The following is a 16,531-nucleotide window of genomic DNA, read 5'->3' on the forward strand; positions in this document are numbered from 1 at the left end:
GCTGCGGAAACTGTGTCTGCTTGTCTTCTTTAAGAGGCACCCCGACCCAAACCTGGGACATCCCATGTGGTAGGTAGGTGCCCAACTGGCTGAGCCCCATCTGCTTCCCCTCCAAGTACTTTTATTTCCTGCTACAGTTATCCTTTATATTGATTTGAAATCTTTTTTTCAATCCATAATAGTATGTATTTTGAACATTTTCCCCATATACTTCCATAGCATTTCCCCCCATTTTAAAAATGAGAAACCTCAGATATACAAAGAAGTTGAAAGAATTATTCTTTAAATGCCCACCCATATGTCCTCCACCTAGATTCAACAGTTAAATATTTTTTCATAATTTCTTCATCTCTTTCTGTATATATTCATTTTTATTTTTGAGGAACCATTTGAAAGGTTGCAGCCATCTTGACATTTCACTCCTAAATATTTCAGCATGATTAGCTAAAAATAAAAGTCGTTTTTTTTTACATAGCCACAATTCCAGTATCATACCTGAGAAATTGAGCAGTAATTCCATATTATCTAACATTTAATAAATATTATAAATTTACCAATTTTCCTATCAATGTCTTACAGCTGTTTGTTTCAAACCAGGGTGTAAACAAGGTGTGTGTGTGTATGTATATATACACATATATATATATAGCATTAGATTCTTTTGTACTCTTATCTCCTTTCTTATATTACTGACTTTTTGAAGAGTTAAGGTCTGTTGTCTTGTAGAATGTCATACATATTGAATTTGTCTGATTGTTTGCTCACAGTTTCATGTGATATATGTATCCACATATTTTCTATAAACTTGAAATTAAATCTTGATTAGAGTTTCTTAACCAAATTAAGAAATGCGGGCTAATTAATTGATTTTCTTATGTTGCACCACCCTTGCATACCAGGAATAAAGCCTACTTGGTCATGGTGTATGATTCTTTGGATAGGCTGTTGGATTCTCTTTGCAAGTATTTTGTTGTGAGTTTTTATGTCTATGTTCATTAGAGAGATTGGTCTGAAATTTTCTTTTCTTGTATCTTTATTTGGCTTTGGTATGAGGGTGATGTTGGCTTCATAAAATGTGTTGGGAAGTTTTCCCTTCTCTTCAATTTTTTGAAAGACTTGAAGTGTAAACAGGATTGGTGTTAATTCTCAAAATGCTTGGTAGAATTCACCTGTGAAGCCATCTGGTCCTGGACCTTTCTTTGTTGGGAGATTTTGATGACTGATTAAATATGATTTAATCATCTCATTAAATGTGATTGATTTGTTGAGTTGTATTTCTCTTAGAGTAAATGTAGGTTTTGTTTCTAGGAATTTGTCCTCATCTAGGTTGTCTAGTTTGTTGGCATACAATTTCTCATAATATTCTCTTTTGATCCTTTTTATTTCTGGGGTCAGTTGTAGCCTCGCCTCTTTCATTTCTAATTTTATTTATCTGTATCTTCTCTCTTTTTCTTTGTTAGTCTAGCTAGGGGTTTGTCAATTTTATTGATCTTCTCAAAGGACGGGCTTTTGGTTTTGTTGATTTTCTCTTTTTTTTCTCAATTTCATTTATTTCTGTTCTAATCATTATTATTTCTTTCCTTCTGCTTGCTTTGGGATTTGTTTGCTGTTCTTTTTTTAGTTTCTCCAGTTGTTCAGTTAAATCTTTGATTTAGCTCTTTCTTTTTTAATGTAGGAGAGTAGGGCTATACATTTCCCCTCAGCCCTCCCTTCTTGTATCCATAAGCTTTGAAAAATATTTTGTTTTCATTTGTCTAAATATATTTACTAATTTCTCTTACAATTTCTTCTTTAACTCACTGATTGTTTTGGAGTTGTTGCTTAGCCTCTACACATTTGAGAATTTCCCCCATTCCCCTCTATTATTTTTTTTCTCTCCCCTTCCCTGCCACCCCCCCCCCCCCCGTTGTCTGCTGTATCCATTTGCTGTGTGTTCTTCTGTATCCGCTTGTATTTTTGTCAATGTCACTAGGAATCTGTCTCTTTTTGTTACGTCATCTTGCTGCATCAGCTCTCTGTGTGTGCAGCACCACTCCTGGGCAGGCTGCACTTTTTTCGCGCTGGGTGGCTCTCCTTATGGGGCGCACTCTTTGCACGTGGGGTTCCCCTGTGCGGGGGACACCCCTGCTTGGCACAGCACTCCTTGCACGCATTAGCACTGCGCGTGGACCAGCTCCTCATGGGTCAAGGAGGCCCTGGGTTTGAATCCTGGACCTCCCATGTGGTAGGCAGACGCTCTACCCGTTGAGCCAAATCCTCTTCCCTCCCCTCTATTATTGATTTCCAGTTTCATTCCATTATGATCTGAGAAAGTGCTTTGTTTAATTTTATTGTTTTTATATTTATTGAGATATGCGTTGTGACTTAACATGTTCTGTCCTGGAGAAAGATCCATGAGCACTTGAGAAGAATGTATAACCTGCTGAGTTTGGGATGTAGCGTTCTGTATATGTCTGTTAGGTCTAGCTCACCCTCTCCCTTCAGTTTTGCCAGAGTTTGTCTCAGGTGTTTTGGGGCACCCTGCTTAGGTACATAGACATTTATGTTCCTTCTATTATTGTCCTTTATGTTATAGTAATACATAATGGCCTTCTATATTTCATAACTTCTCTGTGTTTAAAGTGTGTTTTGTCTAATATTAGCATAGCTAATCCTGCCCTTTTTTGGTTACTATTTGTGTGGAGTATTTTTTCCAGCCTTTCACTTCTACTGGTTTGTATCCCTGAGTCTAAGGTAAGTCTCTTGTAGGCAGCATATGGATGGCCCATATTCTTTAATCCATTCTGTCAGCCTCTATCTCTTGACTGGGGAGTTTTAATCCATTCACATTCAATGATATTACTGTAAATGCATTATTTACTTCCACCATTTTATTCTTTGCCTTTCATATGTCTTAATCTTATTTTTGTTTGTCTTTTTTACTCTTTTGGTTATCCTTTCTGCTTGTCTTGCCTTCTACACTGTCCTCCAAGCCTCTCTCTTCTGTCTTTTTCTTTCAGGCTGTATGGCTCCCTTTACTACTTCCTGCAAAGGAGGATTCTTTTTTACAAACTCTCTCAGAAACTGTGATTATTTTAAACTCACCTTCATATTTGAAGAACAATTTTACTGGATGAAGGATTCTTGGTTCACAGTTTTTCAGTATACTAATTGAGTCATACCATTGTCTTCTCGCCTCCGTGGTTTCTGCTGAGAAATCTGCACGAAGTTGTACTGAGCTTCCCTTGTATGTGATAGTTTGGTTCTCCCTTGTTGTTTTCAGAATTTTCTCTTTTATCCTTGACATTTGACATTCTGAGTAGTATGTGTCTTGGAGTAGGTCCATTCCAATTTATTCTGGTTGGAGTGTGTTGCACTTCTTGGACATGTAAATTCATTTATTTCATGAGAGTTGGGAAATTTTCAGCCATTATTTCCTCAGATACTCTTTCTGCCCCGTTTCCTCTCTGTTTTCCTTCTGGAACTCCCATGACACATGTATTGTTGGGCTTTGTGTTATCATTCAGCTCTTCAACTCTCTGAGTTCCTGCTCAGTTTTTTTCCCACTTTTCTCTTCAGTTTCATCTATTCTATTTTCTGCAATACTAATTCTTTCTTTCATTTCAAGTCTGCGGTTGTTTGCTTCTAATGTTTTGTTTTTGTTTTTATTTTTATTTTTCAGGTCCTAGGGCTGGGAATTGAACCCCAAGACCTCTTTTTTTTTAAAGATATATTTTATATTTCTCCCCCCCCTGCCCAGTTGTCGGCTCTGTGTCCATTCGCTGTGTGTTCTTCTGTGTCCACTTGTATTCTTGTCAGCAGCATGGGAAATCTGTGTCTCTTTTTGTTGTGTCATCAGCTCTCCGTGTGTGCAGCACCACTCCTGGGCAGGCTGCACTTTTTTTGCCCTGGGTGGCTCTCCTTATGGGGTGTGCTCCTTGTGCGTGGGGGACACCCCTGCCTGGCACGACCCTCCTTATGCGCATCAGCACTGAGCATGGGCCAGCTCACCACACAGGTCAGGAGGCCCTGGGTTTGAAACTTGGACTTCCCACGTGGTAGGTGAATGCTCTATCCGTTGAGCCAAATCCACTTCCCTCTAATGTATTTTTGATCTCACCTATTGTGTCTATCATTCCTGTAAGCTTTGTATTTTTCTGTTCAGGTCTTCGATTCTTCTTTGTGCTCACCCAAGTGTTGTTTTTGTATCCCCTCCCACCCCTTGCTGCTTTTTGTGTGCTTTCTGCTCTCTCTGTCCATTCGCTGTGGGTTCTTCTATGTTCTTGCTTTTCTCTCGTCTTTAACCGAGCTCTCCTATATGGTAGACGGGAGCTCATCTGATTAAGTCACAGCTGCTTCCCCCAAGTGTTTTTCTTAATGTCAATTATCTCTTTACCCATATTGTCTTTCAACTCATTGAGTTGATTTAGTAGATTTGTATCAGTCTCATTGATTAGTTGTCTCAAATCCTGTATCTCATCTGGGGCTTTGATATATTCCTTTGCTTGGGCCATTTCTTCCATTTTCTTAGTATGGCTTATAATTTTTTGCTTATGTCTAGGCATCTGATTAGCATGGTTAGTTTACTCTGATGCTTAATTTCTCTCTCTCATGGGGATTTAGTGGCAGGAGGCTGTGTCTTGCTGCCATTCTTTAATTATTGCTTCAACCTGTTCTGGGTCTTTAGGATTGTGCCTGTTAGATGCTCACATCCGGACATTGGACCCAGTAATGGGTTGCAGACCTGCTTCCAACTGCCTTGGGGACAGAAGCTGTGAAGGCAGGAAAAAGTCTCTATTTATGTACTTTTAATTTTACATGCACTTCCTTGGTCCACCAGCAGATGTTTCTCTGAGGCTGTTCTCCAGCCTTTGCTGGTGGTCACCTTCCTTTTCCTGGGTAGGAAATAATTGCACTCCCTTCTGTGTGCTCAACCAGTCCTGGTCAGTAGGGAAGTTTACTAAAAGGGTCTGATCTCTCGAGTCCCATGCTGACTCCCAAAGTAAACAATAGTGTGGCCCCACTCAGTCTGGAAGGACTCCTGGGACACCAACCAAATTTGTTGATCAAACTCAGAATCAACCTGTGTCCCTCTCTCTCCCCTTTCCTGGGGAGGTGGATCCCTGTGGTCCCCTCTGTCCTTAGCAGCTAGCTGGAGAATTCAAAAGTGACTGCACAGAGAGTGGCAGGAAGGGTACCAGCAGCTGCAGCTTCTCCTCACAGTCTTTCCATCAAGATTCCTTTTCTTTGTCCAGCCTTCCCTGGTGTCCTAAACCGTAGAACTTTTTTCCCTAGGCCTTTTTTCTTCCTGATCTCTAGCTGCTTTTCTAGAAGAGAAGTGAGTCCTGTCTCTCTAACCCGCCATCTTGCTGAAAGTCTTTTTTTTAAAAAAAGATTTATTTATTTATTTCTCTCCCCCCGCCATCCCAATTGTCTGTTCTCTGTGTCTGTTTGCTGCGTCTTCTTTGTCCACTTCTGTTGTTGGCAGCGGCACGGGAATCTGTGTTTCTTTTTGTTGCGTCATATTGTGTCAGCTCTCTGAGTGTGCAGCACCATTCCTGGGCAGGCTGCACTTTGTTTCTCTGGGCGGCTCTCCTTACGAGGCGCACTCCTTGCGCCTGGGGCTCCCCTACGTGGGGGACACCCCTGCGTGGCACAGCACTCCTTGCGTGCATCAGCACTGTGCATGGGCCAGCTGTACACGGATCAAGGAGGCCGGGAGTTTGAACAGCGGACCTCCCATGTGGTAGACGGATGCCCTAACCACTGGGCTAAGTCTGCCACCTTGCTGAAAGTCTTGAGTATTATGTTTCAATAAAGTAAGACAAGTTGTTTTGTAAGTATACTTCAAGGAATCAAGTGAGGTGTACTTATTTATTTATTTATTTATTTTTAATTTCTTCCCCGCCCCCAGTTGTCTGCTCTCTGTGTCCATTCACGCTGCGTGTTCTTCTGTGTCCACTTCCATTCTTGCCCGGGAATCCGTGTCTCTTTTTTTTGTTGTGTCATCGTGTTGCATCAGCTCTCCATGTGTGTGGCACCACTCCTGGGCAGGGTGGACTTTCTTTTGCGTAGGGCAGCTCTCCTTATGGGGTGCACTCCTTGTGTGTGAGGCTCCCCTATGCAGGGGACACTCCTACATGCCACGGCACTCTTTGCACACATCAGCACTGCACGTGGGCCAGCTCCGAACGGGTCAGGAGGCCTGGGGTTTAAACCGCAGACCTCCCATGTGGTAGGCAGACGCTCTATCCATTGAGCCAAGTCTGCTTCCCGAGGTGTACCTTTTAGATACTACTGTACTATAAATGTTGTGGAATAAGAAAAATCAGTCTTTTGTGTTAAATTAGTTTCTGAAGAAATTTCTTCATTCAGTAGTAGTCTTCATTCACTTTAACTTTTCATCTTGCTTCTAAAGTTGGGGTAGAAAACTGGAAGTAGAAATGTCTTGGTGCCAGAGAAGCTCAAGTGGATTTAGGAATGTTCTTTTGTTGTATCCCTAATGTTTGTAAACTAGAAACCTTATGTATAAACGTTGTAAAAGATACTGGAGCCCTTGTGTTCAGGAAGTAAGAATTTTTTTCTCCCATCTTATGATGAGTTTAGCTTTCCTGATATAAATGCTCTTAAGTAGGAGGCGTTTTTTATATTTCTCATGTTTGTGTACAATGTTTGCCTGACTTTGGCTTTTTGTTTCTTTCAGAAATGACTGCTGTCCACACAGGTAACATAAACTTCAAATGGGACCCCAAAAGTCTAGAGATCAGGACTCTGGCAGTTGAAAGACTGTTGGAGCCTCTGGTTACACAGGTAAGAATTTGTGAGCAGAAATACATGGTTATTATTATTGTTGTAGCAACATGTAATCCCTGGTTCCACAGCAGTGGGCATGGTAACAAACATAAGAATAAGGTTATTAAGTTCAGAGCCTTAATTTGAATGATTGAGTTTAGGTTGATAGTACTTAAATGATGTTTCAGTGTTTTGACAGCACTAGTAATGTTGAGGTGTGGATTCATTTAACCCTTTAGATAGACAGCTGATTCCATTTCCTTCATTCTTATTGGCAATATTAGGGGTTAGTAGTATATAGTTCACCTTTCCAAATGTTAACACTTTGAGGAAACCTCACCCTTTCCTTAGAAGGGAAACCCAAGAAAGGTGGGATGTGGAGCTTGACTTTTAAGTCTCCTGGCTCTGCCTAACATACCTTCCGTTGTGTACTATCACTTAGCAGGCCATTAGTTTGACAGTGTAAGTTTGGTATGTTCTATTGGTATATTCTATTGCAAATTCAAGTACCATAACGGGATGGAATTTCATTAGCAACTATCTTATGTACTTTGTATAGTATTGCCAGACTTCACTAGTGTGTGCTTATGTGTATGTTTGTGAGAGAGAATGAGAAGGAGATTTAGTGGCATGTGCTAGCTGTTGGTTTTTTTTGTGTGTGTGGGAGAGGTGCTAGGGATTTGAACACCTGATACCTGGGAACTCATATGTGGGAAGCTGGTACATAACCATTTGAGCTACATCTGCTGCCCTGTACTAGCCTTTTTAAAAAGTAAATTCCTACTCAGAAATATAAACTAGTATTCTCTCTCTCTCTCTCTCTCTCTCTCTATATATATATATATATATATATATGTGTGTGTGTGTGTGTGTGTGTGTTGTGTAGGAGTGTGTGGTAATGCTCAAGGGAGTATGTGCTTTCTTGGAGCCCATCTACAGTAGTCCTCAGTAGGTCTTGTTATAGTGGCACTTTATAGTAACAAATCTTTAACAGTCTTCAAACTCTGAGTATAGAACATCTGCACCTAGAAGTTGAGTTTCTGAGTACAGTTCACCATTATCCATATTAATGATGATTCACATTCTGGGACTTTAATTAATTATTGAGACTTGTGTGAATAAACTAAACAGACTTGAGAAGCAAGTTATTTTAAAATACTTTGCAAAGGTTGAAAACCAGGACAAAAATGTGTCCTTGGTAAAGCCAAGTTCATTGTTGACTATGTTTGAATTTCCTGGTGACATATAAAAAAGATATATCTAACTTATCACTTAACTTTTAAAAAAAAAAGTTTATTTTAATTAGAGAATTTGTGGGTTTACAGAAAAATCATATTTAAATACAGAGTTCCCATATACCACCCTATTATTAAAACCTTGTGTTAGTGTGGTACATTTGTTACAATTTATGAAAGAGCATTTTTAATAGTTGTACTCATGGCCTAACTATGTTTACAATAGGATTCACTGTGTTGTATAGTCCTATATATATTTTTTTAATTTTATCCCCTCCTGCGGCTTTATTTATTTATTTTGCTTGCTGTCTGCTTTAGTGTCCATTCGCCGTGCATTCTTCTGTGTCTATATTTTTATTTATTCCCCCCTCTTGCGGCTTGCTTGCTGTCTGCTCTCTCTGTCCATTCACTGTGTGTTCTTCTGCGGTTTTTTTTGCTTATTTCCCTTTCTGTTCTGTCACCTTGCTGAGTCGGCTGTCTGTGGTGTTTGTGGGCCAGCGGCTCTCCGTGGCGTGCAGGCAAGCCTGCCTTCACAAGGAGGCTCCAGGACACAAACCCAGGGCCTCTCATATGGTCAACAGGAGCCCAACTGATTGAGCCACAGCTGCTTCTATATTTTTTTCTTTTTTCTTTTTATTCTTGTAACATTTATACAGCCTAAAATTTCTTTTTAACCACATTCTATTATTAGAATTTGCTTATTCTAATTATTTCATATCAGTGAGAACATACAATATTTATTCTTTTGTGTCTGACTTACTTCATTCAGCATGATGTGTTCAAGGTTGATCCATGCTGTTGCATATATTAGAACCTCACTCCTTTTTACAGCTGAAAAATATTCCATTGTGTGTATATACCACAACTAATTGTTTCTTAATTTGTAAAATCAAAGTAAAAACCTATTTTTGAGGACTTAAATATTTATTATTTACCTTACACAATGAGATAGTGTTAGCCAGCCAAAGGGGTACTGATGCAAAGCATCAGAAAATAAGTTGGCTTTTATAAAGGGTATTTATTTGAGGTAAAAGCTCACAGTTCTAAGGTTGTAAAGAGTCCAACTCAAGGTTGCTTTCTCACCAAAGTCAATATGCCACATGTTGAAGGCATGATCATACCTTACTGACATGGTTGAATCAAAGCCCTAATCTTAACAGGCTATGTAATCAAGGGCCCTTCAACTGAATCCAATATAATCAAAGGGTATCACACCCAGAGGAATAGATTAGTTTATAAACATAATCTTTCTCTTTTTGGGATTCATAAATAATCTCAAACTGCCACAGACAGCAAAATTTTTTTTTTTGAAACTAAATATAGTATCATTAGTGTGGTCTTAAATATAGAAGAAGTTGTATGTTGTTAATGCTTAGTGCAATCTCATAAATGCCTTGCTTCTTTCCTGTATGAATAATTTATTCCGTTATCGTAAAGATATTAGTCTTTCTCTTATTTTAATTTTAGTTGACTGTTGTTAAATTTTTACAAATGAAATTTTCAGGTTACCACCCTGGTGAACACCAATAGTAAAGGACCCTCTAATAAGAAGAGGGGTCGTTCTAAGAAGGCCCACGTTTTGGCTGCATCTGTTGAACAAGCAACTGAGAATTTCTTGGAGAAGGGTGATAAAATTGCAAAAGAGAGTCAGTTTCTCAAGGAGGAGCTTGTGGCTGCTGTAGAAGATGTTCGAAAACAAGGTAGGTCAATATGCTTTTTATAAATAGAGAGGGAGACCTTTCCTGAAAATGAATCCTTGGAGACTTTATGTTTGCTGGTTGCTCAGTGACTTCTAATATTCAGTTATTGGAGACTTACTAAGTTGTACTGAGTTATATTTTAATTGGGAGAGATGCATACAGAGGAACATCTTTTTGTAGAATGTGAAACTATTTTTCTTGGGTGTTTAGGCAATAGTTAGGTCTTTGAACCACAATTTGTTATGAAATAAATGGGACAGAAGTTTACCTTTCATTCTATATTCTGTGTGATATCTTTTTGTTCATGTTGAAGATGTGGTGGTGGCAAAATGGAGGCATGGTTAACCATTCCAAAAAATACTCTGGAATTGTCCCATTTTGTCAGCCATGTAAATGGCTATATGTTAAATTAGTCATGCACATTTGAACTGTTTTGAGTTTGAAATGAGTAAGTCTGGGCTTAAAGGAATCATGTTTTAGAAAACCGAGAATTGATAGAAAGTGAAGTGGTAATCCACATCACACTGTTAGAAAAATTGTCATCTCTATGGAGTTTCAAGTATGAAAAGAGGACTTTAAATCTGGGAGATAAACTTCTTGAAACCTGTAGATTTGTGTTAGGTTATAGTCTAGCAGGAGAACATCACCTCTTGCCGAAGTTTTTTAGATTTTTTTTTTAAAGGGTTATTGGATTGCAGCTTAGGGGAATTGAGCCCTTGCTCTGTGCAGGCTCTTTACTGGACTTTGAGACAAGCTCATTGAATTTCTGGTTTCTAACAATGACGTGCATATAGTCCTGCGAAGTCTTTTTAAAAATTTTGTTTTTATTCCAGTGAAGTTTTAGGTCTTTTATCTCTGTAACAGTACTCAAAAAGGGGCAACATATTAAATTGTTATTAATTTGTGAACTGAAAATCTTGGAATGATAAATATTTTTTTCTCACTTTTCAGGCTGAAGGTAAATATTTCAAATACTGCAAATGATGAGATTACTTAAATTCCATAATACTAGCTAAGTGGGTTTTGAATGTATTTATTTGAAAGCAGTTTAATTTTCCAGTTCAGAACATTTTTGAGCTTCCTACTGAGCTCAGGATGGCTATTTACTTCATTGTCACATGTATGAAAATTTTGCTTCCCAGCCCTTTTTGCCTCTTATAATGAAACTTCCCAAAATATTAAAATAAAATTTCTGCATGCTCATTGACGCTAGACATTTTATTTTCAAAACGCATTTAATTATTACAGGCAGCTTCTCATTTACCTTGTCCATATTGCTTGTTTCAGAAGTTTCTCTGATGCAAATCTGTAGTAATATGGGATAATATGCATCCCTCCCTCCCCCCTGTTATTTCAGTGCATATCTAAATTTGTGATTTCCTGTTACTTTTGTTTATATCTGGGAAATCTTTTATATGGCTCTATCCTACCTAGTACAGCTTTGCAGTTATTTATGATTTTGATCTATTTATTATAATTTGTTTTTTCCCTGCGAAAAGAAAAAAACTAAAAACCAAAATATAACTGGCTTCTATCATAATTATCATATCTAGTATGAAAGATTAAAGTGCCTTGGTTTTTCCTTGCCTTATTTTTTTCTTTGGAGAATCTTAATAATGATGAAACCTCTCACCTATCAAAAATAAAACAAAATATACATTATAAAGATGGTTAAGCACAAATTCTTTAATCAACCAAGCCTTATTGGCTATGTTGTTGAAACTGTTTATGCATGCGAAACCTTGTAGCAGCATTAAAATATGTTCACAGTGGGAGTGGGTGTAGCTCTTTAGTTGAACTCCTGCCTCCCATGTACACAGTCTGGGGTTCAGTCCCCGGTACCTTCTCAAAAACAAAAAACAATATATATATATATAAAAACAAAAACTATCTTCACAGATTCTCTGACATTCCTTTCTTCAAAAAGTAGGCCTAACTTTGCTCCTTCTTGAATGTGAGTGGGACTTAGAGTCTAGCTTCTAATGAAAAGAATTGTGGAACTGATACTATTCTATTTGGAAGTGAAGTCATCAAAAAGGTATAGTGTCTGCCTGGCTCTTTCCAGGGACTTGCTTGTTTTGGGGGAAATTAGCTGCCGTGTTATGAGGAACCTCAGGAGATGAACTTAGTTGTTGAGTAGTTACCATATATGAGTTTAGGCATGCATGTACCTCTTAGATGTTCTCCTTCCTTTTTTGGGGGACCTCCTTATCCTGATTATTTTCGCCTCATACTTTTTCTTCTTATTTCTTAACACAGTGGTAATTAAAATACTTGGTGGCTTTCCCTTTTCCAAGCTTCAGGAGGGCAGTTTCTGTGTCCATTCTGTTTGGTACCTAACATGATCCCTGGTCCTTGATGGTCACTTAAATGTTTAAGATAATTAACTGTATTCACCAAGGAGTATGTGAGAAAGGGTTCTTTTCTCAAAATTTAAAATGTGAATGCAGGACAATGGGTAAAGAATTGAAATATAATTCACGTACCATAAAATTTATCCTTTTAAGGTATATAATTGAGTGGTTTTTAGTATATTCACAGAATTGTGCAGCAATCACCACTATCTAATCTTAGAACTTTTTCTTCAACTCTAAAAGATACCTCATAACCTTTTAGCAGTCACTCTCCATGCATATCTATTTTAATAGTACGTAGAAAAGAATAGAAGCTGCCTATTGGTATATGTATTTTATGAATCTGGAATAGGGCTCTGACCAAAAAAGAGACCCTTTGGCTGGTTAGGGGACATCTGAGGAGCAGAAATGGAAAACTTCAATGAAATGTGTTTGATATAGGATAGACATTAGAAAAGCGGACCAGTAATGGTAAAGTAGAAGTAGAGTGATGAGGAATAGATTGAACCAGAATAGGGTTTTTAAGGCCACTATTTGTAATTCACAGTTGGTTCTCAAAAGCCAAGACTTGAGACTTGCTGTGGCATCAGTAGTTCCTTCCCTGTAGCTCATGGACATTTTTAGGTAGATGAGGGAGAAGGCCCAGGGTACATCTTTATGAACCCCCGCATTGTTTCTGGTGATCTGCCTGGTGGAGGGTTTGAATAGATGATTGGCACACTGGGCAACAGTGGGTTTTATCTGTGACTGCTGGCTTTTGGCACCTACTTGTTTAGGCATCTGCTCATTGCGGTGGGTACAGTGTCTAGCTCATCTTCTTTGGGAGGCACCGGACCCGAACCTGGGACCTCCTGTGTGGTAGGTAGGTGCCCAACTGGTTGAGTCACATCTGCTTCCTACTTTATTTTTAAAGCTTTTCTCTTACATCACAACATGTTTCCTTAGCTTTCTTCCTGTTTTAAGAAGTCCTGCTATCTGAACAACACAATATGAGAAGTGGTGTTTGGGGAGATTAGTCTCTCAGCTGTGTGCAGGAGGGGTTGGTTAAAGGGGTGAGGAGAGAGCTTGGGGCAAGACTGTCCCTTTGGAGACAATCACAATAGAGGTTTGAAATGGAGGTGCTAAGGAAGGAACTATAACAGATTTTGGAGAGGAGGAATTGGCTGGTTACCATGCAAATTAACTGTCAGGTTGGTCTGTGCAAATGACTGATCTCAATAGGTAAAATTAAGGGAGCTAATGTGTGAAAACTTAATTTCTTTTCCTGTGACTTATTTAGTAAGTGTTGAGGCAGTGTGTGCTGTTAAGAACTCCAGATGAATTACCTAAAATTAGAGCGTATTCTTCTAAGTTTAGAGCCCTTAGGATTCTTGAAGTTGGGTAGAATAATTCCTTCCACTTTTTTCCTTCCTTTTCTAAATTGTTTTAGGTATTCTAGTTCCTTTGCCTTTCCATATAAATTTTAAAATAATCTTGTCTATATAAACAAAAAATCTGACATTTTGATAGGAATTATATTAAATTTATATAACAGTTTGCAGAGATGGAAATGTTTACTATGTTGAGCCTTCCAGTTCATGAACATGGTATGTCTCTCCATTTATTTAAATCTGTTTTGATTTCTTTCATCAGTGTTTAGCATAGAAGTCCTATGCATATTTTCTTAGATTTATACCTGTGTTTTTTCCCAAGCCATTTTAAATTGTATTTTATATTTAGTTTTGTGTTCCCTTTTAAGACCATGGCTAAATGCATATAATTTTGCCTGGTGTTAATACTTTATTTTTAAAAAATTTAACACTAATTACAGGTAATTTTTTTATGATTTAGTATTACTTTGGAACTTATATAATCTTTAAAAGGTGCATACTTTCTATTGCATAATTTCTCTATTGGACTAATAATACATTTTATATTTTTGATAGTAACAAAGCTGTCTTGGGTTGACACCATTGTATGTGCATTTTTCCTTTTTTTTGATCATATCCTTAAGGTTTGTTTCCAGGAGTAGGAATTTAGTGGCAGAGAGCTTTCTTAAAAAATTCAGTTAGGGGAGCATATGTGGCTTAAGTGGTTGAGCATCTGCATCCCACATGGGAGGTCCCGGGTTCAGTTCCCAGTGCTTCCTGTATTAGTCATCCAAAGGGGTGCTGATGCAAAATACCAGAAATTGGTTGGTTTTTATAAAGGGTATTTATTTGGGGTAGAAGCTTACAGATACCAGGCCATAAAGCATAAATTACTTCCCTCACCAAAGTCTGTTTTCACATTTTAGAGCAAGATGGCTGCTGATGTCTACGAGGGTTCAGGCTTCCTGTGTTGCTCTCTTGCAGGGTCTTGCTTCTCTCTGGGTTCAGGGTTCCTCTCTTCCCAGAGCTTTCTTCTTCCTGGGCTCAGGGTTCCTCTCTTCCTGGGGCTGGCTTCTGTTTCCTCTGTGTGCTTACTTCCCGGGGCTTCAGCATCAAACTCCAACATCAAAAACCTCAAATCTGTCCTTTGCATGCCTTTTATCTGTGAGTCCCCACCCACCAAGGGGTGGGGACCCTAATGACATGGCCCAATCAAAGTCCTAATCATAACTTAATTATGCCCAAGTACAGATCATATTACAAACATAATCCAGTATCTATTTTTGGAATTCATAGCCATATCAAACTGCTATAAGTGTCTTGTCAGTTTTGGAGCAAAAAGCAGTATTTATGGGTATGCTGAAACAATAGAATTAAAACTATTGAATTTGCTAGCATCTTGGTGATCTTAGTGTACCTATACTTGATTTGTAAGTGAATTATTATTATTTTTTATTTCCCCTTCCCCCCTTGCGGTTTGCTTGCTGTCTGTTTGCTGTGTCCATTTGCTGCATGCTCTTCTGTGTTTTTTTTTGCTTGTCTCTCTTTTTTGTTTTGTCACCTTGCTGAGTTGGCTATCCGCAGTGCTTGCGGGCTGGGCAGCTTTCCACAGCGTGTGGGTGGGTCTGCCTTCACAAGGAGGCCCCGGACATGAACCCAGGGCCTCCCATATGGTAGACGGGAGTCCAACTGATTGAGCCACAGCCAATTCCCTGTAAGTGAATTATTTTAAGTCTTTTTGCTCAACTTATTTAAGTCTTGAAAGCATAGAATTATCCAGTCAGATAAAACTGATGGGCTCTTAGGACATGTCATAAAGGGATAGGTGATAAGGTGTACATCAGTCGATATAGAGACATTCCTTTTATCCTAATAATTGTGTAGTTGAAGATATAGATATCATCTTCCTTGTTACAGCCTGAATGATTTGAATATATGGAGAAAAAAATATATACACACATATACACATCTGTGTGATTATTTTTAAATATATATATATATATTTTAAGATTTATTTTTTATTTTCTCTCCCCTTCCACCCAGCCCCGTTATCTGCTCTCTGTGTCCATTTACTGTGTGTTCATCTGTGTGTGCTTGTATTCTTGTCAGCGGCACCAGGAAACTGTTGCTTCTTTTTTGTTGCGTCATCTTCTGCATCAGCTCTCTGTGTGTGCGGCGCCACTCCTGGGCGGGCTGCGCCTTTTTCGTGCGGTGTGGCTCTCCTTGCGGGGCGCACTTTTTGCATGCAGGGCACCCCTACGTGGGGCACACCCCTGCATGGCGTGGCACTTATTGCGTGTGGCAGCACTGTGCATGGAGCCAGCCACCAAACAGGTCAGGAGGTCCTGGGTATCGAACCCTGGACCCTCTATGTGGTAGGCAGATGCTCTGTCAATTGAGTCACAACTGCTTCTCTCTATTTTTTTTTTATTATGAATCTTGGCAAGTCAATTTTAAGAAAAACAATGTATTAAATTCCTGACAAAAGGATAAAGCTGTCTGACTCTTAAGGCACAGTTTTCTCCCTGGCACCTGACTACAGGATCCAGTCAGGTTGAAGGAGGTGGAGATGAGTCTCCTGTCCAGTGCAGATGTTGACAATTTGAGGCTGATGTATGCACTTCTAATATAGGCATCCTAGAAGATAAATGTTAAAAGGCTGATGTGATCAGGACAAAGCAGTTGTCAGTGACTGTTTCAGTACGGTTTGAGAGGTAGACAGGAGGCAGAGTGGAGTTAGGGCTTGCTGCATTACATTGTGAAGATTTAAAACAAAGCTTTGAGGAGCTTTGTGTGGGTGTGTGAGAGAGATTGTGTTTTAATTTGGTCTGGTTAGTGTGGTTTTAATCACATCGGGATCATGAGCTTCATCTTACATATGGGCTCTTTAAATTTTCACAGGAGTAAAATGATAAACAAGTGTTCCTCTTCTGGATTGTTGAGTATGGGTTTCAAAAAGTGTTACGAATGGTCCTCTGAAAGAGCAATAGTAGGGAAACATTTAACATTTTGAAAAGATTAAAGTTAATTAGATTTTCAGATTGGTGCAATCATGTTCTTCATTAAACCTAAAAAGAAATCAACTGATTTTTCTCATACTCTTGCTTTGAGTTCTGATTTCT

At 38.8% G+C, this 16,531-nt stretch overlaps 1 protein-coding gene across 1 annotated transcript in view; it reads left to right on the plus strand.

Moving 5' to 3' along the window:
* The window catches only part of CTNNA1 (catenin alpha 1), a 184,215-nt gene that overhangs the window by 22,111 nt on the left and 145,573 nt on the right, over window positions 1-16,531 (plus strand). Inside the window, exons 2-3 of the mRNA XM_058279415.2 lie at window positions 6,683-6,789; window positions 9,511-9,706. Coding sequence (XP_058135398.1) covers window positions 6,685-6,789; window positions 9,511-9,706 — 301 coding nt within the window. The 5' untranslated portion in view covers window positions 6,683-6,684. The remainder of the gene's footprint in view (window positions 1-6,682; window positions 6,790-9,510; window positions 9,707-16,531) is intronic.

This window comes from Dasypus novemcinctus, chromosome 2 (assembly GCF_030445035.2).
Source record: "Dasypus novemcinctus isolate mDasNov1 chromosome 2, mDasNov1.1.hap2, whole genome shotgun sequence".
NCBI classification, from domain to species: domain Eukaryota; kingdom Metazoa; phylum Chordata; class Mammalia; order Cingulata; family Dasypodidae; genus Dasypus; species Dasypus novemcinctus.